We start from the raw sequence: 27,571 nt of genomic DNA, 5'->3' as shown, positions 1-27,571 counted from the left end.
GCTGACTTAGCATCATTCACAGGCAGCTTAACTCTTCAAAAAGACACAGAAATGGAATAAAACCAAATTTTACTTCAGACAATTGCAGTACAGAAGATGCTTTTTCCAGTCTTATAAAGTGTAAGAAGACAATGACTTTCCTGAACCCTGTTTCTGTGAATACCTAACACTAACAGAGAACATGGAAGAAATGTGAGGGGGATACCAATATCCCATAGTAAACAAGTTGCAGTGGAAAGAAACTGCCACTAGTTGTCAGCATACTACTGAAAAATTATAACCTAATGTAGATCAATGCATAAGAAATACATAATAGTGGGGCAGAACACCCTGCAATATGAAATCATATGTATAATATAAAGAAGCTCTCGTGCTCACTCAAACGTGATCAAATAACAGTGTGTGAAAAAATATGTTAAATATTATTCGACTGAAAATGCAGCAGTTGTATAAATGTATAAATAAAAATAAAGTGTAAATCAAAAAACACCAACTGCGCAAACCTCATGCAACAGGTAAGAATATCAATGATTTAGTGAATAAATAAATAAATAAATATCACCAAATAAATTAATATTCAAAATATGTTCAACTAGCAGTGATCCTAATGAATGTAATAAAACCACCAATGTAAATTCATGTGCATAAATATATAAATATAAACACATAAATACATAAATATATAAATTAATAAATAGTCCACATCCAAATTCTTTGTGCTCCAAAAATAATGATGAATGGTAAATTATAAAAACGGTGATCAGGTAATATTTAGTCCAGTGCTGTGTAAATGGTCACCAAGGGTTCCACCACCTCTGTGATTCCACTCCCCTTCAGTCAAATAACTCACCCCACAATATGGCCCACCATCAACATGGTTAAAGCAAACAGCGCTGTATGGTAAGTAATCACAGTACTCCACTTCCAATCTTAACTCCTTAGCCAGCTTCTCCTCTCCCATAGATATAACGCCATTCAACCAGAAACTCATAATAAATTAGAATAAGAGAAGCGGAAACGAGCTGCACTGGTAAATTAGAAAAATTCAGTTTTTCTAATTTACCATTCATCACTATTTTTGAATCACAAAGAATTTGGTTGTGGACTATTTATTCATTTATATATTTATGTATTTATATATTTATATATTTTGTGCACATGAATTTACAGTTGATCACATTCATTGGGATCACTGCTGGTTGAACATATTTTGAATATTAATTTATTTGGTGATATTTATTTATTTATTTACTAAATCATTGATATTCTTACCTGTTGCACGAGGTTTGCGCAGTTGGTGTTTTTTGATTTACACTTTATTTTTATGAACTCATATGTGTTGATGTGCCAGAAATGCACTTGGTTCCTAAGTAGTGACAGCATTTTTGTGAATTGAGTGTTAGCCCTGCCCAGTTTTCTTTTGCTAAACTACTGAATCATGCCCCTAATTTTTATGTACACAACAAAAGCACTAATTGATCTGTAGTCTAAATGAGAAATTTGAGGGCTAAATAAGCTCATTGAGTTAACACAGAAGTGTGGGCAGTACACAGGACAGCTCTGAATTTCAAACAAGATCAATATGCATTTTACAACAGCCTAAATCAGTTAAAGTGTACCTAAACCCAAAAGCAGGAAAAACTTAATTTATTGCAGCATCCTTAAATGTGATGGCTGCATTTGCTTTCTCTTTGTAGGCTTTCTTGTTAATCCAGCCAGTAAGTCAGTAATTCTATACAGTAGAGGTGGATTAAAGAAAAAGCAAAAGAAAACCCAGAAAATACAAATAAAGGAAAACTCAATGTATTTACCAAAAGTTTATGATCTATTATGTATATCCATGCACTTCCTGGTCTTGTATCTAAAATGTGTCTACATTTAAGAACACAAATACAATTGTAGCACCCTCCTAGGTAGGTGCTAGGTAAAGGCATTGCTTTGCTCCATCTGCTTATCAGGGGAGCCTAAACAGTAGTTTTGCCTGTTACATGTGTCCATGTGTGTTTCACTTGGTCTGAGCCAGTGTCCCCACTGTATCCAATAGGGGAGCATGTTGGACTGTGGAGGAAACCCAGCCAGTGACACACAGGCTTTGTAAATGTCCTAGTGGGTTGGCACAGAGAGTAGTGCATCCTGGGATAGGTTATAAAAGCCAAAGGCACATGTGACAGGGTGTCTTTCGGCAGGAAGCCAGGTCCCAGGAGGAGGGTGACGGTTGATCTCTCCTCCTGTCAGCAAGGAAGGTGATCACAGGCAGTCGGCCTAGTGCACCAAGTGTGTGATGCTGAGCCGGGAGGTCCAGGATACCGACAAGCGGAGCTGAAGGCAGAGCAACCCAGGGAAAAACAGTGTCTGTGAGTACCGGGAAGCTTACCAGGGGTCTGCCCAGGAAGGGTACCACTCCAGAGAGTCAGTGGACAAGGGGCTAGCATGCATGGGAAGTGAGAAAGGGGGTGCCAAGTGAGGACCCTGAAGAGAAATTCAGTCAGGAACCTATTTTCTACTTTGCTTCGGTGGCAAGGTGAAGCAGCAGCCTTGCCGCACTCTTTACAGATAGTGTCCTCAGAAATTGTACATGGTTCAAGCTGGAGTATCCAACTCATCCCTTCTCCCATCCAAGTTCTAAAATAAAACACAAAAACCAAATCCCCTGGACTGTTCATTGTCTGAGCCACGTCTTAAAGTGATACGTTTTACGGACTGTTGCTATGGGTAACCCAGGGGAATCCACACTCAGCAGCTCCCAAGGGGGCAGTGCTACACAATATAATGTATAATACCAGTCCTTAGATGTTTTGGTGTAATTAGATTTTACCATTATTTTCACCTGGTAATTTCCTGTCCAAAGGCGGCAATGCTTTCTCACTATCTATCTATTAGGGAACAACATTGTCATTCTAGGACAGAAACCATATTGAGATTATTGAATATTCCCCCTCCTCATCTCCATAACCTAGTGGGAGATGTCTTCAATGTTCAAACAGGTGAGACGGGTTAAGCTGAAATATTGCAAAGTGCACAGGGACAAACTCACTAGATCACTGGCAATATCCACAGGTATTTTTGCCCTTGCCAAACTGATATAAAAAAATATGCTGAACATATTTATATATGTTCAATATATTTGACAGATCAAAAGGGTGCGAATTAAAGATGTTTTTTGTTAGAGTTTGCATACATTTTAACAGAAGACCATTGAAGTTGTTTTACATTTTATCATGTTTTAACTGAGTAGCAATCACAAAAAAATACACCATTTTCTTTCCAAGCTGTATGGTCTTCACTGTCTTGCAACCTCAGCACCAGGCCCTTATGGGGGTCCAACAGGTCCTGAATAGAAAAAAGACAAACTGCTCTGGGTTCTGTTTGAGCTGGGATTTGAATAAAAATGCGTCAGGCTCCCCTAAAAATGAATTCCAGACTCTTAAGCTGAGGATAAACTCCCCTGAACCATACAGGTCGCATGTCCTCAACATTCATGTTTATGAGGACAAGGGTCTTTCCCCACAACCATGGCTGGTGGTTGTGTGGGTCTGAGAACAGGTTGTTTATCCAAATCTGGAGGTCCTTTCTAAAAATAAGAATGCCCCCAGATACCCCTAATGTGAATGAGTAAGGTGTATGTAGTACCCCTACTCATTTGAAAAAAGAAAAAAACTGAAATAAAGACATCCAAACATTTGTCCTTTATTCATTAGGAAAAAAAATCCCCCTAAAAAAGCCCCACGTAAATACATTGTCACAACGCCAGCCACCAAAGCACCAATATTAGATTTCTGACAGACACAGCGCACCGATCCATACTGTACTGCTTGCCGAATGACAGCTCCTCGAGTTCGGATGTTCATCTGCTTAGTCCTAGTCTGGACCGGAGAGCAGTTATTCTTTGAATTTTTGGAGAACGCCTTATATCTCTGGATCTGGAGAAGCCAAATTAAATTGCAGTGCACCAGAAGCCTAAAATTGGTTATTAACCTTTATAATGATGACATTAGGCATGAGACCCAGTGAAAGAATGGTTATTCATGTGGCTGTGAATAATAGCCCATTTATATATTACATTTTTGTTGCTTTTCATTTATTATTTATTTTGAAGAAACCTTTTGTTAGGTTTTCTTGTGGTTTAACAATTTGGGATGATTTGGGATAGCATGTGTTCACTTCAGAAACCTAATCAGATTCTGGGGAGATTCACGAGCATGGTAAGATTCATTCTTGAAAACAGCTTTTGGAGTTTGTGCCGGTCGCTGATTATTGTAAAAATTGATTCTGTAACATCAGTCATTTTGACACTATCTCTTTCAGTACTTTGCCAACAAAAAGTGAAATGGAGAACTTACCTAGCTTTCCTCGAGAGAATTTAACCCTCTGTGATTTCTTGGGAAGTGGAGCCTTTGGTGAAGTGTATGAAGGAAATGCTAAGGATATTCTAGGGCCTGGGACTGGGACCAGCAAAGTAGCAGTAAAGGTATTACAAGCAGAAGTTGTAGAGTCTGCAAAGACTTGATTTTAAATTTTTCGATTTTGGAAAAAATATATTTTTTTGCTGCTGTTTAAAAAAGCAGATTTGCAGCTTATAATTGTTTTGCTTATATTTGGAAACATGCTACCTTAGTTTTACATTCTTATGCAAGCATATATGATAAATTCAAATAACTGTCCCTGCATATACAAAGTAAACTAGACTCTGAAATAAACAAACGGTATAGAAACAGCCGTTATTAAAAAAAAAAAAAAATGCTGTACAGATTGACACCCAGTCTTTATCAACCTATTCATAGGTGGTAGATATCTGTAAATGTAACGTATTCCAGTGGAATTTCTTTCTCAATTTTTTCTTTGCTTAATAAATAAGTGTCACTAGGGCATTAGGTATACATATTCTATCACTATAGCAAAAAAAGCCACAAGTTTGCTGGCTACCTGCCATGTAGATACCAAATATAAGTCCTATAAAAATCAAGCAGAAAAAAAGTAGTCTATTCTTTGAGCTGGGTGATGATGGATACTGGCCTGTTCTGATTCTCATTGGTCCAGTAATAGTACAGGGGAGGTAGCTGACAAAGGGCGCTGTTACAGTGCAGATTGGTGACCAGGTTCTGATGTCTAACTGGGATGACTGTAACACAAGATCTGTTGCACAGCATGTCTTGGTCATAATAAACAACTGATATGTAAAACAATTTATTTCAGCAGTGTGTTTATCTCTATGTTCAGAGCTCAGCTTTATATTTTAGAAATATGAATTTTTGCTGTGGCTTCAGGTTGTAGAATTACAGGAAGCCTATGTGAAGGAAATACAAAAAGCAATGTTGCTGAACTCATCTTTTAAAATGATAGCTGGCTGGCTATTTTCCTAATCTAAAGGTTGCAGCTCTTTCTGAAATACCGCCGATTAAACATGTGTAAAATATTTCACACCAGTGATCGTATAGTGTCAATATAACAATTTCAATAAAGAAAAGGAATCTAATTTAGTGATCTGTGATGGGTTTACACCTCCAAACTGTGCTCCAATCAATAATGCTGTATCACTTGTGCCTTTGTGATCCATGCCACCCTCTTATCACACTGACACTCATCAGACTCTTAGACCTAATATTGTGTGGGTCAGCTTGCCCTCTATTAGACAATGATGACGCTTTGACTGTGAAACATGTTGAGGTAGGGTTGCGTAGCTTCTGACATCATGCCTTGGGGACGGAACTTCCAGCTGTTTGAACGCACGCCGGGTCTCCATGTTGGGAGAAAGCATCTGGCAGAGAAATAACTTAGGCACAAATCAATGCAAGTTTTACTCTATACCTTGTATTTTATAATTTAAATAATAAAACATGGTTGTGCTATGAGATCATGTTTGATATTTTGTCCCTGAGAGAAAAACCGGAGCTCAGATAGTAAAGAAGAGAGCGAAGTCATGGAGATTGCGCAAGCTGACCCACACAATATTGGGTCTAAGAGTCTGGTCAGTGTCAGTGTGATAAGAGGGTGGCATGGATCACAAAGGCACAAGTTTTACAGCACTATTGATTGCATGATCGGAGCACAGTTTGGAGGTGTAAACCCATAACAGATCACTTAATTTGACTCTTCATCTGTACTGGACTGTTATATAGACACTATATGATCACTGGTGTAAATAATTTACACATGGAGCAATATACATACATAGTGCGCCCATTTTGTATAAGATTTTTTGGTTACATATGTGTATTAATACACAGGATATTTTGGTTTAACAGCAGGGGTAGCACGATTTGATGTATAATTCCTTGGCGCAGTGATTGCAGTTGATTATATTCCAAGATAATGATTCAGAAAGTATTGAAACTATAAACAAACAACGAGGTAACTAACAATTCTTCAGTGACAGGTTCCATAGTTGTTTCAGTACAAGTTTCCCTTAATACATTTCACAGAAATTCATTATAGTATTTGTGAATGGAGTTGATGATAAGGCAAAGTTTTCTTGTAACCATTCAGATAATTAACCAAAAAGAGCATGTAAATCTCCTAAAATCCAAGGCTTCAGTTCTATTCATATTTTTGAGGATGAACCCAGCAACAGGCATAGTCTGCAAAAAGCTCCCGTACAGGAGCAAATATTACCCTTCCCTATGCATTCACTTGCTATTTACCAACACTTACTTGCTATGTGCCAATAGACTGATAGAAGAGTAGCCGTTAGAAATACCTTGCAAATTATGCAACTGGGGTCAGACCTTAAGCACTCCCTCAAGTTCAAAAGGTGTTAAAGGAAGTAGAAGCCACCTGAAGTTAAAAGGTGTTTACTGCTTGACACAACTTGAATAATACAGACCAGAAATACAGTTTTGGCATCATGAAGAACACCTCCCACTTATCATCTGCTCTAGAAAATAGCAGATTAAAGGTCTATATGACAGCATAAAGGTGTACTGGAACCTGCCTGATCCACATTTCATGTAAAGGGCACCTATATCTCAAACAGAACATGTGCAGATGCACAGTCTGCTCAGATGATATGTCTATACCTGGATGGGATCATCTAAGGATGAAGAGACAAACACCTAACAGGTTCCTTTAGAATTGTGTTTTGATTTTCCTTTATTGAGCGATCAAAAGGGTAAAATCATTTTTAGTCCTTAACATATTTTTTTTTTTAAATATGTTTAAGATTTCTTGCACCATAGTGTATGGCTAAGGGTTCAAAATAGCGTTTGAATAAATGTGCAAAAAGCAAACTTTATAATGTGTGTAAATGTCTTAATTTTGATGGCTACCAAATTTTCTATTTCTCTTGTGTTGAATAGACTCTGAAGAACGATGCAACTGATAATGAGAAGGTGGAATTTTTGAAAGAGGCACACTTGATGAGGTAAATTCAAATATCATAACAGCACTTTATATATTATGTAAGTTAAAGTGAAGTTCCACCCAAAAGTGGAAGCTCCGCTTATCTGCCTCCCCCTCCGGTGCCACATTTGGCACTTTTCTGGGGCAGGGGGGAGCAAGTAACTGTTTTTGACTGGTGCCTGAACCCACTTCTGATAACCCTGGCCGCGGTGAGATCACTCGGAAGTTCAGCCCCCCTCCTCCTTCCCCCGCCGTAGGGCCATTCAGAAAGCTCAGCGTGCTTCGCACATGCGCAGTAGGGAACCGGCTGTGAAGCCACAAGGTAATGGTGATGGCAGCACCCGAGAGCCAATGGAAACATCGGCTGGGGTGCCAACATCACTGCATTCCAGGACAGGTAAGTGTCCTAATATTAAAAGTCACTATGTGTAGCTGCTAAATTTTAATTTTTTTGTGGGGGGGGGGGGGGGTAGGGGCTGAACCTCCTCTTTAAATTGTCTGGTGTAAAACATGACACATCATAAAATATAGTTGTGTACATACAAACTACCCAAGAAACGGAAGATGATTACAGTCACGACATGGCACAGGTACAACATACATCCATGTTAAAATTACTTAACCCTTTAAAGGATATTTCATTAGAGAAAATAAAATGCATTGTTGCCACTTAGTTTATCTATCTATACCAGGGGTCTCCACACTTTCCAAACAAAGGACCAGTTTACTGTCCTTCAAACTTTAGGGGGCCAGACTGTGGTCAGTGGGAGTAGAAAAGGTCCTGGTATCAGAGGGAGTAAACATGATTTTTATTAGAGGGAGTAATAATGCCTGATCGTTGGTGTCAGTGGGAGGAATTGTGCCCTGTCATTAATGTCAATAGGAGGAATAGTGCCCTGGTGTAAGTGTCAGCAATATTGCCCCACTGTTGCTGACCGTGGAGGAAATAATGCCCTAAGGGCCGGATAAAAGCAAGCAAAGGACCACATCTGGCCGCAGTTTAAAGACCACTGGTTTATACAGAAGGAACTTCTCTCAAATGGGTCTCAGGTTTACTTTGGACAAAGCAGTCCAATTACAGATTACTGATGAAACCTCATATTGCAACATGACTACAAGTACAATGTTCTTTATTGGAACTAAGTTATATACAGTATTATTGGTAGGACCCCAATGTATCAAGGTAATGCAAGTAACAACAGGACATATGTACTTATACAGAACAGGCCAAATAAACTGGAGATATTACTTTACAGTATGAATTTAAAGGATATTAGTATGGATTAAATACAGTGCCTTGAACTTTGCGACCTTTTGCCACATTTCAAGCTTCAAACATAAAGATTTAAAACTGTAATTTTTTGTGAAGGATCAACAACAAGTGGGACACAATCATGAAGTGGAATAAAATTTATTGGATATTTCAAACTTTGTTAACAAATAAAAAAATGAAAAATTATTCAGCCCCTTTACTTTCAGTGCAGCAAACTCTCTCCAGAAGTACAGTGACGATCTCTGAATGATCCAATGTTGACCTAAATGACTAATGATGATAAATAGAATCCACCTGTGTGTAATAAAGTCTCTGTATAAATGCACCTGCACTGTGATAGTCTCAGAGGTCAGTTTGAAGCGCAGAGAGCATCATGAAGGACAAGGAACACACCAGGCAGGTCCGAGATACTTTTGTGGAGAAGTTTAAAGCCGGATTTGGATACAAAAAGATTTCCCAAGCTTTAAACATCCCAAGGAGCACTGTGCAAGCGATAATATTGAAATGAAAGGAGTAAAAGACCACTGCAAATCTACGAAGACCTGGCCATCCCTCTAAACTTTCAGCTCATACAAGGAGAAGACTGATCATAGATGCAGCAAAGAGGCCCATGATCACTCTGGATGAACTGCAGAGATCTACAGCTGAGGTGGGAGACTCTGTCCATAGAACAACAATCAGTCGTATACTGCACAAATCTGGCCTTTATGGAAGAGTGGCAAGAAGAAAGCCATTTCTTAAAGATATCCATAAAAAGTGTAGTTTAAAGTTTGCCACAAGCCACCTGGGAGACACACCAAACATGTGGAAGAAGGTGCAGATAAAACCAAAATCGAACTTTTTGGCAACAATGCAAAACGTTATGTTTGGCGTAAAAGCAACACAGCTCATCACCCTGAACACACCATCCCCACTGTCAAACATGGTGGTGGCAGCATCATGGTTTGGGCCTGCTTTTCTTCATCAGGGACAGGGAAGATGGTTAAAATTGATGGGAAGATGGATGGAGCCAAATACAGTACCATTCTGGAAGAAAACCTGATGGAGTCTGCAAAAGACCTGAGACTGGGACGGAGATTTGTCTTCCAACAAGACAATGATCCAAAACAAAAAGCAAAATCTACAATGGAATGGTTTACAAATAAACATATCCAGGTGTTAGAATGGCCAAGTTAAAGTCCAGACCTGAATCCAATCGAGAATCTGTGGAAAGAACTGAAAACTGCTGTTCACAGACACTCTCCATCCAACCTCACTGAGCTCGAGCTGTTTTGCAAGGAGGAATGGGCAAAAATTTCAGTCTCTCGATGTGCAAAACTGATAGAGACCTACCCCAAGCGACTTTCAGCTGTAATCGCAGCAAAAGGTGGCGCTACAAAGTATTAACTTAAGGGGGCTGAATAATTTTGCACGCCCAATTTTTCAGTTTTTTACTTTTTAAAAAAGTTTGAAATATCCAATGAATTTGTTCTACTTCATGATTGTGTCCCACTTGTTGTTGATTCTTCACAAAAAATTACAGTTTTATATCTTTATGTTTGAAGCCTGAAATGTGGCAAAAGGTGGCAAAGTTCAAGGGGGCCAAATACTTTCGCAAGGCACTGTATATTGCACATTTACACATGAAATAACAATATATGTAATTAATTCAGTTTAATAAAAAAAACATAAAGGCAATGTGCGCTGAAGAAATATGTACGTGGTCAATAATAACCTCTGCTTCTGAATAGTAACTCATATATTGTTTTCAGTATTTCTGAGACACCAATCAGGAACAAGCATGCAGACCACGATGCTCAGTCATTGATTCAGAGGCATTTTCAGGAGGTTAGAAATGGCTTTCTACACATGTCCCATAGTACACAGTTTCTTTACCCAATGTAACATTACTAGGTTAATTCAGTACTGCAATTAAATAAGCACAGGTAATGCACACTATTATGTAACACTAAATATTTACTGAAAGGTTATGTATTAAATTACATATTCTTTTAGTTAAAGTAGAAGTACAGCCAAAGCTCTTTTGGCCCTACTTCTCCGATGGATCACAGGAGTACAGTTCATTTTGGTTGATGTCACTCAGCTGGTCAAGACTGGGGAAAGATCCCAATTTTACAGTCGGGATCCACCCAAATTCCTGGATTGGCAGCTGGCTCAGCCTCTCAGCTGCACCACTGGGGGAGACTGAGCCAGCAGCTCCCTCCCCTTCTCAGCCTAGTGCTCCAGTGAGCGCTGGAGGGGAAGAGCAGAGAGCAGTCACCAGCTCTCTGTTCAGGAAAGAGGGAAGAACTGGCCGATCAGTGGTGTTTCATTGCACGGTTCTCAGTGCAGAGGGGATTTCAATGCTGTATCCACCTAGGTACGTATAAGGTTTTTTTTGTTAATGCCATACTTCTGTTTTAAGAAGAATATAAAGTATTATGATTACAAGATAACAGTCTCTGACTTTTTTTCCAGTCAGTTCCATCATCCTAATATTCTGAAGCTACTTGGTGTCTGCCTTTTTAATGAACCTCAGTACATTATCCTGGAATTAATGGATGGTGGAGATCTACAATCATACTTAAGAGGAGCACGACCAAACACTATTGTAAGTTTATTTCTGTCCATGTGTTGCAAAGAAATATTTGTCTTAAATATGCCTATGTATGCCACCCTTGTGCAGTTGAAGGTCCCGATTTCCCCTCCACCAATCACAGAATGCTTTGCATTCACCTAAAACAATGCAAGACACTTTGGGAATGAACAAGCTGCATAGTGAGTGAACTGCTGTGATCTTAAGTTTCAGTGCCAGATGTTCGGCTCTGACTATACTGTGCTGTTCATGTATTTTTACAGTGAAAAATCACTAAATATCGTTTCTGGCTGGAGTTCAGAATTAATGTTCTAAATCCTAACTAGATGATGATGTATCATATGTATGATATTTATATATCTGATATGTATCATATATGTTATAATGTATCATAGCAGTTGCCAGATTTTTTCTTGTATTAAAACAGTTTTTACTGTAATTTCATTCTTTTATGCATCTCAGTGCTGCTAATTTCTTACAGCCACCTTCAGGCACTTCTTTTCTGCATACACTCTCTCCTATCACTCTTACTTTAGCTGCACATTATTGTCTAGAACCGACTTCTTGATAGTTACAATGGTGGACCATGCATGAGCAGTATGTTTTGGTATAGCTGCCTGTAGCCTCCACTAGAGTCTAATGTGACAAGATGTCAATGCAGGAGCACAAATGGAAGACAGGGACAGTGCATTGTCACTCTGAAACAGGTAATGCCTAAACAAGGACCAGCATTAGCAGGAATTCGTTTACTGAAAGCTGCATATTTAAAAATATTCAGCTTTAACTTTTGAAGTTACATCAACAGGTTAAAGCCTAGAAGAGATTTTAGTGATAAAGTTTAGATTGAAGTAGAAAATATGTTTTTTTGGTATCACATGAGATCTGTAATTTATTTGAAGGTGTAATAATTATATTAACCACATTCCAATCTTGTCAACATGATGCAGTTTAATTTTGACTTCCGTAGAACTACACTAAGAGTAGTTTAGTTGCTATTAAGATGCATGAAGCCTGGTGATGACAAGCCAGAAAAAGGAAACCTTTGCTTACGCTACCTCTTACTATGCAAAGAGTCTAAGTCATAAATCATATATAATGCCATCATAAGAATGTTGTTTGAACATTAGTCAGTTAAATGAAAGGATGGCAGCTTTCACTGTTCTCTTTTAAATTCTTCTAGTATGAGGACCCACTGCTTTCTTCCATGGATCTTCTTGACATATCACTTGACATTTCAAGAGGTTGTTCTTATTTGGAGAGGTTACATTTTGTGCACAGGTACTACTCTAATGCTTTGACTATGACTTTTACATTTTTCTAGATAAGAGAACAGAGCAGTAGCAAAATCATTGTAATTATCTGAAGATACATAGGAAAATGTTCAAAATAACATTTGACAGTTCTAGTTAGTACTTGTAAAACTACATACAAAGACAGCTGGTCTTACTTTCAACCCCATGGAGTACAGAACACCCAACTTCAGTTCACAGCAGCTTGAGATCTGTTAGCTGAATTCGAGTCTTACCAATCCTCACAGGTCACAGGGGGTATCCAACCTCAAGACCTCACAGCAGAATATCATAAATTATGCTGTGACTCACTCCCAAGTTATCCAACACAGGAACCCGAGGTCCCAAATCACCTGGGTTGGAACCAGTGTGTGTAAAAAGTCATCACCCACACCTTTGCCTTCTTCAGAGACACAGGTTAGCAACTAGCATGGTAGAACCAGTTTAACTAGCGCCTCTACCAGAGCCCTAAACATTACAGGTGTCTACTCTCTCTTCTTCATACACATGTTCATCCATCAAGAAAATTCCCCAGACAAATATATTTGTATAAATATGCAGACAGGATTGCCATTACCTTTACCTTATGGTAAATTCTTTACTTGTATACAATAAAATTACATTTCTTCACATAGGCTTCATAAAGAGAGGCTCAAGGTTCACACGAATGAAGGGGCTAATGATGTCCCTCTCTGACTTTAACATAGGTCCATAAATGTGAGCTTATGTGTACGTGGACTTACTGTTTGCTTTTCATCTTTGAACTTTTTTTAAAACAAATGCAAAATTCCAGGAAAGTGACCTAGTGCCCCAAAAATACTATGCTTCTGTACATGGATGAATTTGTTGTGCTTCAGGTAAACATCAGAGAAATAGGAAGCTTGAAAGAAGAGGCCAGTTATAAGATGTCCATATGCCAAAAACGTTGTATGCCTAAGGCCGGCCATGCAAATTTTTTTCCTAGGTTTTTTCCCCTTCCTCTGGATCAACTGCGGATATAAGATTGTGTATATGGGATGTATGGTTGGGTTTTCTTTACTGTTTTTTTTTTATTGGTTGAGCCAGATGGACTTTTTTCAACCTGACTAACTATGTAACCATGGGATGATGCTGGAATTCCTTCCGGAATGTCTGTGTTGATGGGGATTCAAGCTAATTTCTCTCCTGTAACCCGTGATAACCGCAAGAGAATCTGGAAGGTTGATTAACGTGGTACATTCAGCCTGCCCATTAACTGTTCAAATCTTGGCCGGTTCTTGCTGAACCCACGGAGATACGAACAGTGTATGGCTAGCTGTCAATCAGTACTTCAGACTATCACTCAATTTTTCAAGAATGCAACCTTTAGAATAAACTAATTAATTCTGAGAAATATACTATGTCCTCCTTGTGGGCACAGACACTTAGATTCACAACTGGCATATAAATAAATAATCAAATATACTTTTAAGGCTTAGACTCTGAAGTGTTTTTTATGTAAGTGGCAGCTTTAAAAAGTGCTTATCCTAGCATTAAATTATTTCTGCAAACAAAGATCTGTTACGTTTCAACAGAGACATCATCCCCTCCCCTCACTTTTGCCAAGCAGACTGAGGAAAAAAAAAAAGGCTGGCATGCTACCGCTCAAGCTGTATACTCTATTCCAGTGTTCCTCAATTCCGGTCCTCAGGGCACACTAACAGGCCAAGTTTTAAGTATTACCTTGGGGAGATGCAGACTAGAATGCTGCAATCACTGAGCAGCAAATTATATCACCTGTGATGTAGTTCAGTTTTCTTGCAAACCTGGCCTGTTAGTGTGCCCTGAGGACCGGAGTTGAGAAAGACTGCTCTACTCTCATCTGCAGAACTTTATTCTAAAATAAGGAGTCAGTGCATAGGAAATTAATGTCTAAATGATCTCTTCCTGCCTTCGGACTGTGAAGTAAAGCCCCAAGTAATGAACAGGAAAAAAATATGCCTAGAGGAGACAAAAAACTTTCACGTGACCTCTCAAAGGGCTCTCCTTTTCTCTTGGAGCGTTGTCTTCAACATTATGCTAAGAACACTCAGTAGAATGTGGTAGGATCCAGACTGCGCTCTGCATTTTATGAATGACATGAAAAATATAACACAGTAATGTCCTGTGAAGTATGGCTTGCAATATCTGCCCTCCAAAATTAATCAGTCCTTCATGTTCTTTTCACTGGTTGTCCCTATAGCACCAAAAAGCACCAAATTTTCAAATAATCTGTACCTTCACTTTTCTCCACCTGATGAATATTCCAGAAAATGTGCAAACCGCAAATGTGTACATGAAGGAGACCCAGAAACCAGTTCTTCTACATGCTCAGAGATGTCAAATTCCTAAACGAGGACACATATTTTATGTTTCAATGTTTTTTATTAGATTTTTTGTAAGAAAAAGATATAACAGAGAACAAGGAGCCAACATGGCTCAATCATTGTCTTTGAGGGCATTAAATATCACATAATACACAAAATACAATGGTGCCAATTCAGAAAATTACAATATCAAAAATGAGAAACCAATAAATCAGTAACAGGAACGGTAAGCTCAGGTTGGGCATCCAGCTAATGGAGCAAAAAACATAGAGTCATAGAGACAGTGCCCCCTCCATTGCATGCTGAAGGGCTGGAGGTCTGGGCCCGACCCCCCCCCCCCCCGGCGCCCCTACGGGAACATACTGCGCCCTTGGGAGAGGACGGCCCCCAACCCCCATACCAGGCCCTCTACCAGTGGGGGGCGTAGCCTGTCATCCGTGCACTGTCAGATAGTACCAGAGAAAAAGTAAGAAAAGAAGGAATAGGGGGAAAAGGGAAAGACAGGGAAGAAAGGAGACAACAGCAGAGGAGGGTGGCAGGAGTGGGAAGATGGGAAAGAGGAAAGAAACATCAGCGGTCAGTGGAAAAATAGAGGGTCGACACCCAGATCCCGCTCACTCCCTAAGGGGGAGATTTCCCCAACATATCGTCCAAGGCTACCCATGCTCCCAACCGCCCCTATGAGGGGCTCGCCAGGTACCTTATCCAGGGGTCCCATGTTTTGTCAAACATACGCATCCTGTCATTCAACAACGCCACCATCCGTTCGTTTGTCATGATCCAGGTCAGTTTGGCTTTTAAAAGCTCGAAAGGCACTACTGGGGTTCGCCATGAACGGGCTATTGCTATTTTGGCGGCCGTGAACACGAAGGCGATAAGGCGCTTGGCGGGTTTAGTAGCCCCCTCCACCGGTTTACCCAAAAGGGCATTTTGGGGATCCTTTATCAAGTTGACTTGGGTCAAGGAGTAAACAAAATTATAGACCCGGATCCAAAACCGTCGGACTTTTGGACAAGTCCACCACGTGTGGAGCACCGTGCCTGCCTGTCCGAGGACACATATTTTAAACAGCTTTTCTGTACATTATAGCTTTTATGTACTGCTGATCTATAACTTGTAAAAAATATATTTCTAGTTACTTATTTAGACCATACTACCTTACCTGCATATCTCCTTACTGACAATAGTGTCCTCTTATCTAAAAAAAACTGCACAGCTTTTTTCTCTCTTTCTTTTTTCTCTCTTAAAGAATATTGTTACTTAGCACATACATTTCATTGTCAAAAATTAAGATTGATGGCAGCTTTTTACATTAACATTCCTGAGCCAGAGTAGCTTTAGTCCAACCTACATTACAAAAATTAGCTACAGTAGAATTTACATTTCTATCTGAATGCATTCACATATCTTTGTACACTGATTCAGTTTGGATCATTGTGCTCATTACAAATTTTGACTGTTTGTTAGAGACTTGGCTGCCCGCAATTGCTTGGTTTCGGTAAAAGAATACAACAACCCAACAAGAACAGTGAAGATTGGGGATTTTGGACTTGCTAGAGATGTATATAAAAGTGACTATTACAAAAAGAAGGGAGAAGGACTTTTGCCCGTCCGATGGATGTCTTTGGAAAGTCTTATTGATGGGATCTTCACCAATCGCTCTGATGTATGGTGAGTTTTACCACCTCAAATTGTGAACTTATTTTAGAAATAAAAGGGCAAATCTTCATATATAACTAGATTTTAAATGTTGGCCTCCTTAGAAAAAAAGTTATTAACGGTCAAAAAGTCTGGCATGAACGTTTTTGGTATTTAAATTGATGTATATGTAGGACAAGTACAGAAATATAATAGAAGTGATTTAAGTTATGTCTTGTTAGTGTAAGTAGGACACGTTGCATATCTATTCCAAAGCCATATGCTCACACTGCAACTTGGTCAAAACAGCACATATTATGGACCAGTTTGATAAGATAATACTATGCTCACACAGAATATCTGGCTGTATGAGTGAATATCTCCCAGCTTAAAATGTATAAGATTTCTAATATGGTATATTATAACCACAAGTTCTAAAATTCATCTTTATAGCTCTATCAAAGAGGAAAAGTGATATATATGCAATGTAAATTAAAGCTGCACTCTAGAAGGAAAACAAAAAATAAATAAACATCAGCGACTGCAGCTTTGTATTTAATGCAAAGTAACTCAAGTCTTATTTTTTTTATTTCAACTAAAATAAATACTTGAATTTGACTTGGTAACTGTCTTGCAATCCCATGTGCAGCAGCTCTCAGACTTGGAGAGTTAGAGGCAAAACAGAGGCCAACCAGGTACTCTGCATTCACATTTGCTAACATGGACATGCGTATAGGAGAATAGAGCAGAGAGATAACCTAATCAGTCCATTGCTACTCCTTCACTGTCCAGTCACAGGCAAGGGAAGGGAGTTGTCCAGGATGTGTTGCTTAACTTCAGCAGAGAAAAGTCAGGTCACAAGGCTGCCTGTGAGGTGACATGTTGGGTAGATCTCAGAACTGGGTGGACAGAAATTCTTTGGTAAGTAAAGTAACTCCTACATTGTTCCCCAGATGTCATCTTTTAACAATGCTATGTTATTGTAATGATCAAGTTCAAGTGAACAGCTGCTTTATCAAGTTTGACTAAAAATAGATTTTTTTGGAGTATGCTTAGCTATGTTACCAAACATTTAAAAAAAATTGGAAATGTGAATGGCACTATTTGCTTTGCATCTGCTGCTTAAAAAAAACCCTGATATACAGTATCATCAAGTATTATCCTCTATGACGAGTGAACAGTGATCAGGGCAAATTTGGGTGATGATGACCTGATAGGTGCAAGGGATGTGATAGATACAAGCATCACTTGCAGTGTTGTGTGCAAAATCTGGGGCAGCTCTGCTTAGAAACCAATCAACTTCTAAGTTTTATTGTCAAAGCTTAATTGAACAAGCTGAAGTTAGAAGGCGATTGGCTACCATGCACAGCTGCATCAGATTCTAAGTGCTCCAGTTTTAGTAACCCCAAAACCCCCCACCACCCTAGGTGTGTGTGTGTGTCTGAGCCTGGAGAGCCCTCGTTATCATATACATAGGTTTTACAACATCCTAGAAGCATATCTATTTTGTTAGAATGGGCCTGTAACTATTCATGTGCCACAAACTCATGTTGGCAGAGTCTGAAAGAGGATTGTAAATGATGACAGACACATGACTTGTCACCTGTCACTTTCAGTAAGACATCTGCCTGTCTGTGGTCAAAAATGCATGTAGATGTATTGTACTCCATCCTTCTTCTGTAAGATTCTTGAAAACAAACGGGAGAGACAGCTGAAGGAGGGGGCGCAGAGTAGGACTGCTATTCTACTATTATTCTCTCTGAAATATGCATTTGTTGTCCACATAACTCACAGAATGAACAAAACACAAAACGTGTCTGTTGTATTGCACACTGAAAGAAACGGACCTCTAAAGCATTCTGCTTATTTTCCTTCCTTAGTTTCAAATATTTCATCTTTGCTCTGTGCATGCAGCAAATATGTTTCTGCATGAGGAAGACTAGATTTATATAAAATTTTCCTTTGCTCACCTGTGTACGTTTTTTTTAATTAAAATTTTGTAATTTAACCAGTAGAAAAAAAAAAATAGTGTAAAAAAAAAATCCGCCAGTATACAGAATCTTATTTATACCCACAGTTGATCCAGAGGAAGACACACAAAATCCTATGAAGCATGGTCCAATTTGCTCCTGTAGGGGAAAAATAAATTCCTTCCTGATCCTCCAGAAAGCAATCCTATATTACCTGGATCAACAATCCCTTCAGGATCTGCTCAGTAAGGCAGATCCTGAAGATTTTTAATATATTATCACGCATTGAATGATTATTTCCATTATGTATTAAGCTATTATTGCCCTATTTCAGGACCGGGTTACAGTAATATACCAGGCACAGTATGACATATAACAATATTATTTTGGAATATGTTTAATGTTCCATAAGAACTTTTTCTCCCAGCTGATGTTAAGCCATTTTTTATATTTCTATTTCAGGTCTTTTGGGGTTCTCTTGTGGGAGCTCTTTACATTGGGTCAGCAGCCTTATCAAGGTTATTCAAACATGGAGATTTTACATTATGTACGTTCTGGAAGAAGAATGGATTCTCCTGATAACTGTCCTGATGACATGTAAGTAGAAATTCTTAATTTATTATACTAATACCAGTACAAGTTTAAAACATCATTACTACTGTCATATATCAATACCAATACCAATTGAAGTTTGCAATTATCTTCAGTTCCAGAAAGTTCTGATGTTCATGAAAACATCTTATATACACTGTAAATATACCTATAACCAAAGAAATATATCAGTGTAATAATAGCATTGATTTCCAGGCTGTTTAAATGAAGATTAAACATCTGGCACTAGTCTAATTTCTACTGTGGTTAAAACAATTATGTTTAATAATAACGACCAAAAAATGAATATGATCACTGCATGCATTCCAGTGAAGCTGCCCTGGTATAATACCAGAAATACCACTTCAATACTTAGTGGGTAGCCCTGTATATGAGCCACCCTTGATATTTGGAGCTATAAGATTCCTTCTAGAATGCTGAATGACTAGTTGATTGTACGAAGGCTACTTTCTTGTATACATATGGTTACCGTTTGATTGCTCTTATTGGCTCTTGCACAATATAAGGATTTGTCAACCATGCAAACACATATTTTTCAGGCTTGTCCTGGGGAGAAATGTTGGATGGTCTCCCCTAACCCCTGCATAGACAGCTAAAATTACTGTATATTATTTAATGTGTATTTAGGAGCAGATCAACTTTCTTGTACATTTACCCATGCTTTGCTTGGGTGCAAGTACAGAAGAAGGCCTGTTGGTCTTCCAAAAAAGCATTAATCTCCAAACTTCCTCTATTGGGTTGACAACTCTGTCTCTGTTGTGCTCCTGAGTGGTGTTCTCAGCCCTGTCTGAGTTCTCTCCTGCTGGACTATGTCAGCATATCCACCTCCCCTGCTTATTTATTTAGAATATATTTGAAATGGTTGCTTCCTTCCACCCACAAGCTGCTTTTTGCTATTTTATTGCAGCAGTGGTTATGTTGTCATTTTACAAAACGGAGTTAAGAGCACAATGTATTTCTGGCAGATCAAAAATTATTTTTCATACCTGCAGGGTTTTTAAAGGGACACAACATTGGGAAATGTGCTTGCACTTGACAGATGTGAAAAATGTGTTTTTTTTAGATTTTGCCTACACATACACTTTAAAAGAAAATGTAAAAATAGACTGTTCTTACTTGAACAGGCGCCCCAAGTACCAATGGCATATATGGATTAGAGATTTATGATACCAGCCCGTAGTTTTATTATAATGATTTTTATTTATCTTATACATTTGTCATTTGTTATTGTTTCTTTTAAACTGCATTGTCAGTATAAGTCTACTGCAGTCTTCCCTATAATGCAATACTTACTCCAAGAATACTAATACATATAAACGCACACACACACACACACACACACACACACACACACACTTATATATATATATTATTTTACAGGATTTATATAGCGCCAACAGTTTGGCAGACATTACAGTTACAATACAGTTTGGTACAAATGGAATCAGAGGACTCTGCTTGCCTACTTAGCCCCCTTCCCACCAGCTGCCTCCTGGCCCTTTAAGGGTTCCAAATGCCAGGTGGTGGAGGTGGGCATTTGAGTCATGTGACTGCTGTGATTGGCTGTCACAGCGGTCACATGGTCAGAAAGCTCCCGATCACTAGTATGCTTCAGGAGCTTTCTGGTAACCTGCCAGCTAGCATGCTGGGAGCACGCAGGGAGCGCCCGCACAGCATGGTAATTTCAGTGAATAAATTACTGACGTCATGTAATTTATTTACTGCACCTGAGCAGTGCATTGTGGGGCGGCTCGTGACGTCAGATCCCTATAAAAGAGCTGTCAAACTCAAATATGTACCCGATATCCATTCACATGGGGGGGTAGGCGAAATCTGGGGGCCCCCTTATTAAAGGGGGCTGCCAGTTTCCGATAAGCCTCCCCCCGCAGATCCCCACAACCACAGCCCAGGGTTGTCGGGAAGAGACCCCTGTCCCCATCAACATGGGGGCAAGGTGCTTTAGGGTTGGGGGACAGAGCCCCCCCTGCCCCAAAGCACCCACCCCCTCCATGTTGAGGGCATGTGGCCTGCTATGGTTCAGGAGGGGGCGCTTGCTTGCCCCCATCCTGGCCAACCAGGCTGTGTGCTCAGATAAGGGTCTGGTATGGATTTTAGGGGGGACCCCATGCTGTTTTTTCAGCAATACTGACATAAACTGATATAAACTGAAGTGCATATATATATATATATATATATATATATATATATATATAAACTCTGTGGTATACACTGCACTATCTGATCACAACAAACTGTAAAAAGCAAAAATCTCTCTCCCTGCCAGCAATGTATTATTAGCTATAGAATTCCACTTATAAATCACTCGCTGGCCAAGAGATGTGAACCCACAACTTCACAATTGCAAGCCTGGTATTCTACCACCTATACCACTGTCAAGCAGGCTTGGGCTGAACACACTCTGCCTGCCTAACAAATAACTTCTATCTCACCCTACACACATTGGATAAGATAGAAGTTAGGGAGAGTGTGCTCAGCCTAAGCAGGCTTGATGGTGGCGTAGGTGGTAGAATACTAGGCTTGCAATTGAGATGGTTGTTTGATGGTGGCGTAGGTGGTAGAATACTAGGCTTGCAATTGAGATGGTTGTGGGTTTGAATGGCCAACAGGTGATTTATTGGCCAACAGGTGATTTATTGGAACCAGAGGTCAGAGTCCATGATAATGCGGGAACTCGAAGTTCCTGCGAAGAAGCCCATTTGTTCGTTATTCGAACAAGCGAACAACCAATGTTCGAGTCGAACTTACGTCCCTACTGCTCATCCCTACTGCCAATACCTCATCTTTGTATGTCACTATTTTCCATAATATGGGTTTTAAGGCCGGCTGAACATTATTTGAATTTGAATGATTCTCTCTCACTTATATAGAAAGCATCTACATTGAAATTAATTAGGTCTGCTATGGAACATAATTATTTTTGGTACATGGGGACCTTTTATTTATAACAAAGGGCTTGGCAATGGGAGTGAAATTTGCTCCCAGCCCTGCAAATTTATTCATGGCTTGGTGGGAGGAAAATGCAATTTAGGGTAACCCCTTTTCTTGGGTTGATGTTTTGGAGGCAATGTATTAATAATGCCATCTTTATATAGAGAGGCGTCGTTGATTCTTTACTTAACTTTATAATCTGCCTTAACAGTACCAATTGGGGTATAAAATTTACCTATAAATGGAATAGGGCTTGAATTAATGTTTTGGATTTCGTGGATTTTTAGCAAGGGGGATGGTTTTCCGATTAGAACAGAACCCATTTAAAAAAACAGTTAGGAAAATATACATTCCTATAAGAAGTTGCCACCACCCCTCCTAGCTAAAGGCTATTCTGATGGGACAGTTTCAAAGGATCAGGAGAAACTGCACTTAGAGGGTAGATTATGTGTCACAGGCAGCTATTTTAAAACAAAGATTTTTGCAAAAGGGGTATCAGCATGATGTTTAAGAATAGAAAATGAATGCTGTCCTTAATATTGAGCATGATTCTTTGTTAACCCCAAAGGTTAGACAAATGCAAAAAACATGAATGGTCATTTTTAATTACATTCTTCAATCAGCATTGGCTAATAAACCGGCTGTTAAAGAAGCATTGGAATGCAAAAAAAGTGATAAAATATTGGGACCTTTTCTACTAGAACATCCCAATATCATTTTTGAAAAGGCACAAACATTTAGGGATTATGAAGCCCCCAATGTGGTGGAAAGACCTCAGAGTGTCTCCATGTTTGGAGGTTTGAAGGGATCTTTCCCATGCAGGAGATGTGGTGCATGTAAATGCTGTAAGAACACACATACTCAAAACCAAGCCACACATAAGACAAATAAAATCCATGCTTTCGTCACATGTTCCACCTGTTATGTTGCCTATCTTCTCCAATGCCCGTGTCGGTTGCAATATGTGGGGAGGACCACTACATGTAAGGATAAGGGATCATATTACTAATATCAATAAAGGTTTTAAAGGATAAAGCTTATCTAAGCATTACTCCCTCCAACATAATAGACAGCCAACCTCTTTACGATTTGTAGAAAAAGACAAGTTAATCTCCACCACGGAGCAACTTCAAAGGGAAATATCCCAGCGTAAACGCGGTAAACACGGTGGATTTTTGATTTCAAAATGTACAGCCCCTTCATATTGAACATTGAGTGGGACATTGACAGTTTTATCAGTAACAGATTCTAGTACAGTATTCTGCTCTTCTTTTAGATATTGAAGTACAATGAATAAATTATCCTTTTATTTTTTAGGAGTTTTAATATTTTTTTTATTTGAGTTTTTATTTATGTTTTACATGTGGAATGTTGATAATACACTATGGGATTTAGATTCCAAGGCATCAGAGTACCTGTGGAGATGAAGGCTGCGTGTCAGTCAGCCGCTCTTATATTAGGAGATTATTTTTTTCTGATAAGGAGTTTGAGCACTTGTGAGCATCTCAAAGTGGACACCCGTGTGCAGTGTGCTCTTGGGCACATCACCATTTTCACAAGAATAAGTGTGTTTCGTTTTATGCAAGAATTTTATTCACATGTTCCATTTGAGACTTGCACTATAAGCTATTTTGCACTGTTATTTTTTAAATAAACTATACAGTATATTGTTTTTATATCTTTCTGATAATTCAATTCTTTGGTACTTGCAGCACTCTTTTCACTGAACATATTGTGCCTAATGGGGTTGTTGTGATCATTTTTTTTTTTCAATTTAATTTAAAGGGGTAGTGCAACTATTTTAATTTAAATACAATTTTCCACATAGTGCTTTCCTAATGTTTCTAAAAACTGGTGCTATAAATTGGATGGAGGCCTGGTGCTACACATTGATTGACTACTGAGACATTTCTACCTTACCACTGGCATAACATTGCAAACTCATAGCCTTCAATTGTGCATTTGTTGGGACCTGTACTGCTAGCTCTGCAGTGACAAGGAAAACAGTTAACTGATACTTTAATGGCTGGTATATTCTCATAAGCATCTTAGACTTATATCACAAATAAATGTGCAATATATTTTGTCTTGTTTCTTGTGCAAGTTAAACATTTCAGTGTACTGTATAGTTCACTGTACTAGTTTAGCTAGTACATTTCACATAATGGTTTACGTGCTGACACTTGACATTGTGCATATTTTTTATACTGTCCATGTAACACAAATACCTACTGTACTGAACATTAATTTCATGGTTTCATTAGCAATGAAAGCAAGATCGTGTAACAATCAGTCTTTCTGTACTGCAACTTTGCATTTGTAGCTAGGAAAAGATGTGTTTATTAAAAAAAAAAAAAGACCCCTAAGTCTTTAAAAATAAACCTAACCTAGCCTGTTGCCTGCGGAGCCCAGGGCTGGCTTGTAGGGGTAAGCTGCCTAGGTCATTATCCTTCTTTTTATGGGATTGACCTAGCACTCAGCGCCTGTATGTTGCTCCCGTCAGTTAACTATATTGTCTCTTGCCACTACAGCCAGTTATTAATGGAAGTGCTGAATTCTTTAAATTCCATTTATCCTAAACATAGTTCTGAACATGAAGAGCTGAGGAAAGGGCCATTAATCGTTTCTTATTTCTGCTTCACTCTGGCAGATTATCCTTTCCTAAACTATCAATCAATGATCAGTTTAGGGTTCAAAAGATGAGAAGTGCAAGCCTATTAGAAACCTTGGCGATTTGTATATGGCTATTTATTAAGAAGTAATGAAGTTAACTTGTAGACTTCACTAGAAGAAATATATTTTCCTAGAAGCTTGTAATGCAATTTATCGGACAGTTTTTCCTTGCAAATAAAAAAGCAAATTATGCATATTTTTTAAAATAACAGGAGCAATCAATAAAATACTTTAAAATGAAATGACCACGAATAGCTACAAATATTATGTACACCTTATATTAAAAAATAAACTTTTATCCAGATGATAAAAGTTGTGATGAAATAACAGTGTAAAAAACAAATGCTGCTTTAACTGCATATGTAACATAACAAAAAAATATAACAAATGAATAAATTGATACAGCACACCAAACCACATTAATAATAAAACAGTTTCAAAACATTGTCAGAAAGTTTTATGTGTCCAAAAAAAAACCTTTGCAATGTTCATTTGAAACACGTTCCAGATGATGCAGTTCCATTATATAAACCCAGATCCCAAACTTAGTATAAAAGGAAATTCCATCTCATGGCATTGCATTGTAGTACATATACTGTATGTTAAAGCAGAACTAAACCCATCAGTTTAACAGTTTCCCAAAACAGTTACATTCAAGGTATGACACGAATGATAATTCACAGTTGCCTCTGCTCTCATCTAAACTGTCCAGCAATCAAATGGTTGGTGTCATAATTGGTCATATGTACAGCACCACAGCAACTGAAGAACAAACAGAAGCTAAGATGGCAGCTTCCTTGATTGTAAAGGATGGGGGGGGTTACTTTCACTTTAATAGTCAAATGAAGCTGCAAGTAGGTATAAGAATAATTACATACCTGGACCCATTTTGTTATTACTTCCTGAAAACATGAAGCTCTCACTCCTAGAACTTGACGTGAAGCAACCTGAATGCCACTCATGGACCAGGAATAATGATTTATAGCTAGTGTGTAAGAGATACAATCATGATCAGTGTGATGTTTCTGTTGTTAAACTTTTGAGAAGGAAAGCAGAAGTGAGACTACTTTGAGCTGTTTTACCACTAAATGCAGTAAAATGTGCAAGCTTAGTACAGGGAAGAAAAGGGTAAAAAGTTTAACCCTCTACGGCTTTATACTTTGATCTTTTAATAATTAGGAAGTAGAATAGAGAAAAACCTACAGATAAACTTATGACCCAAGAAAAAACATCCATTAAAGGCCTCTTGTACACTGCTGCCTAAAAAATTCAGCGTTTTGAGGCATACAGGCCTTTTTGTTTTTACTCATCTAAATACAGCCCGTTATTTTCAACGTGCCTGTACACAAAGGCATGTAAACATGCACTACATATAGATGAGTAAAAAAAATAAAAAATATGAGTTGCCAGTCAATATTTTTCGTGTGTGCATGTAAAATGGAAATTTGAATAGTTTAAAATTCCATTCTGAGAGCTAAATTTATTTTACTTGAGTATGCGCATTTGTGCAAATATGTGCAAAATAAATAAAAGAAAATTTGTCGAGGAATACTGATGTTTAAACATCAGTACGATGTGCAAGTACCCAAAATGTAGTTCCAAGCTATGACTGTTATGTAGCTAAAAATTACAAATTCAAAGATATATATTGGTCATATGCAGTACATACAAGATCTTAACTCTTAAAGAAATAGCATAAAAAAATGACATCTTACAAAATATACATCATATACATTTTTTTTCTTCATCTATCTCTGCTACTACACTAAGAACGTATTCATATTGGTATAGTCATTGAGGATGATTTATTAAAGGCATAAGGTTGTTAAATTAGTTCCCCAAAAAAAGCTAAAGCTATGCTAATTTGCATTACCCAATCATGTTCAAAACCCCCTACAAAAAACAGGATTTTGCCAGAAATAAGTGATTAAAGGAAACTCCTGAGAAACAGATATTATTTAGGAAAGGTGGAGAGAGGCATTATTTTATTCCCCCGAACTCATGTGCACAATTTTTTGTTTGCTTGTATCTCCTTTCTTACCAGCAGAGGGAACCATATATACACAAAGAATTATAATATGCTTGTGTGTTATTCACTGTATTGTCCATCATTTAGCAGTGTTAAAGTCCAAATTCCAATGAGGACACCAGACGTCCTATTTGGCAACAAACAAATGTTAGCATAGTAAAAAATAATAATTTTTATAATTAACACACATCAAAATTTTGACATGCAAATATTTTCTTTTATTTGACATATACCTGTATGCATGTGAACACTTTAAAATACACTTTATCTTTAATGCACAAATTATATCATTCTGGTAACCAGATATATACGATCTTGAAATTTTTAGTGCTCATAGTATTGAGCATTTTGTTACATGACCAAGCAATAAAGCACAAATGGTGAAGCTTCTGACAAGATGACTGATGTTTGATTAATGATTAAAAGACAAAAACCTAATGCCCCAGGGTCCATCCAGTCATTACCCACTTAAATGTTATGAAGCACTTCTCCAAGTGCTGTGATCAGTAAATAAACTGACAGTCGTTTCACAGTTTTACTCTTACAAAAAGACAGATAAACCCCTGTAAAGAGTCACCGCTCCACAAAATATTTAATTATCCATGATATTGCACCTTTCAGGTATTTTATATAACTGGTCTGTGGGGCTATATGTGATGTGTCTGTGAAAAAAATACCTCTTAATACATATACTGTATTGTCATTGTTCACCCAACTCATAAGTGATATAACTGCTGCACATGTGCAATAAAAACTTCATAACAATCAGATAAATATGTAAAAAATGTTTTATTTAAAGGGACTTGGGGGACAGTTAGCCTGCTCATTGAGTCTTATTTTCATCCTCTGATTCAGATTTAAAGCGTAACTCCACTTTTGTTAAGAAAAAAAACTTTGTTGCAGA

General features: G+C 38.3%; 1 protein-coding gene across 1 annotated transcript in view; it reads left to right on the top strand.

Moving 5' to 3' along the window:
- ROS1 (ROS proto-oncogene 1, receptor tyrosine kinase) overlaps positions 1-27,571 on the top strand; it is a 229,385-nt gene that overhangs the window by 184,974 nt on the left and 16,840 nt on the right. The window contains exons 34-39 of the mRNA XM_082249088.1: positions 4,306-4,468; positions 7,293-7,357; positions 11,066-11,198; positions 12,364-12,461; positions 16,264-16,467; positions 18,867-19,001. Coding sequence (XP_082105214.1) covers positions 4,306-4,468; positions 7,293-7,357; positions 11,066-11,198; positions 12,364-12,461; positions 16,264-16,467; positions 18,867-19,001 — 798 coding nt within the window. The remainder of the gene's footprint in view (positions 1-4,305; positions 4,469-7,292; positions 7,358-11,065; positions 11,199-12,363; positions 12,462-16,263; positions 16,468-18,866; positions 19,002-27,571) is intronic.

The sequence above is a fragment of the Pelophylax lessonae genome, assembly GCF_965119305.1.
Source record: "Pelophylax lessonae genome assembly, chromosome: 3".
NCBI lineage: Eukaryota > Metazoa > Chordata > Amphibia > Anura > Ranidae > Pelophylax > Pelophylax lessonae.
This window is presented reverse-complemented; position numbering and strand designations above follow the sequence as displayed.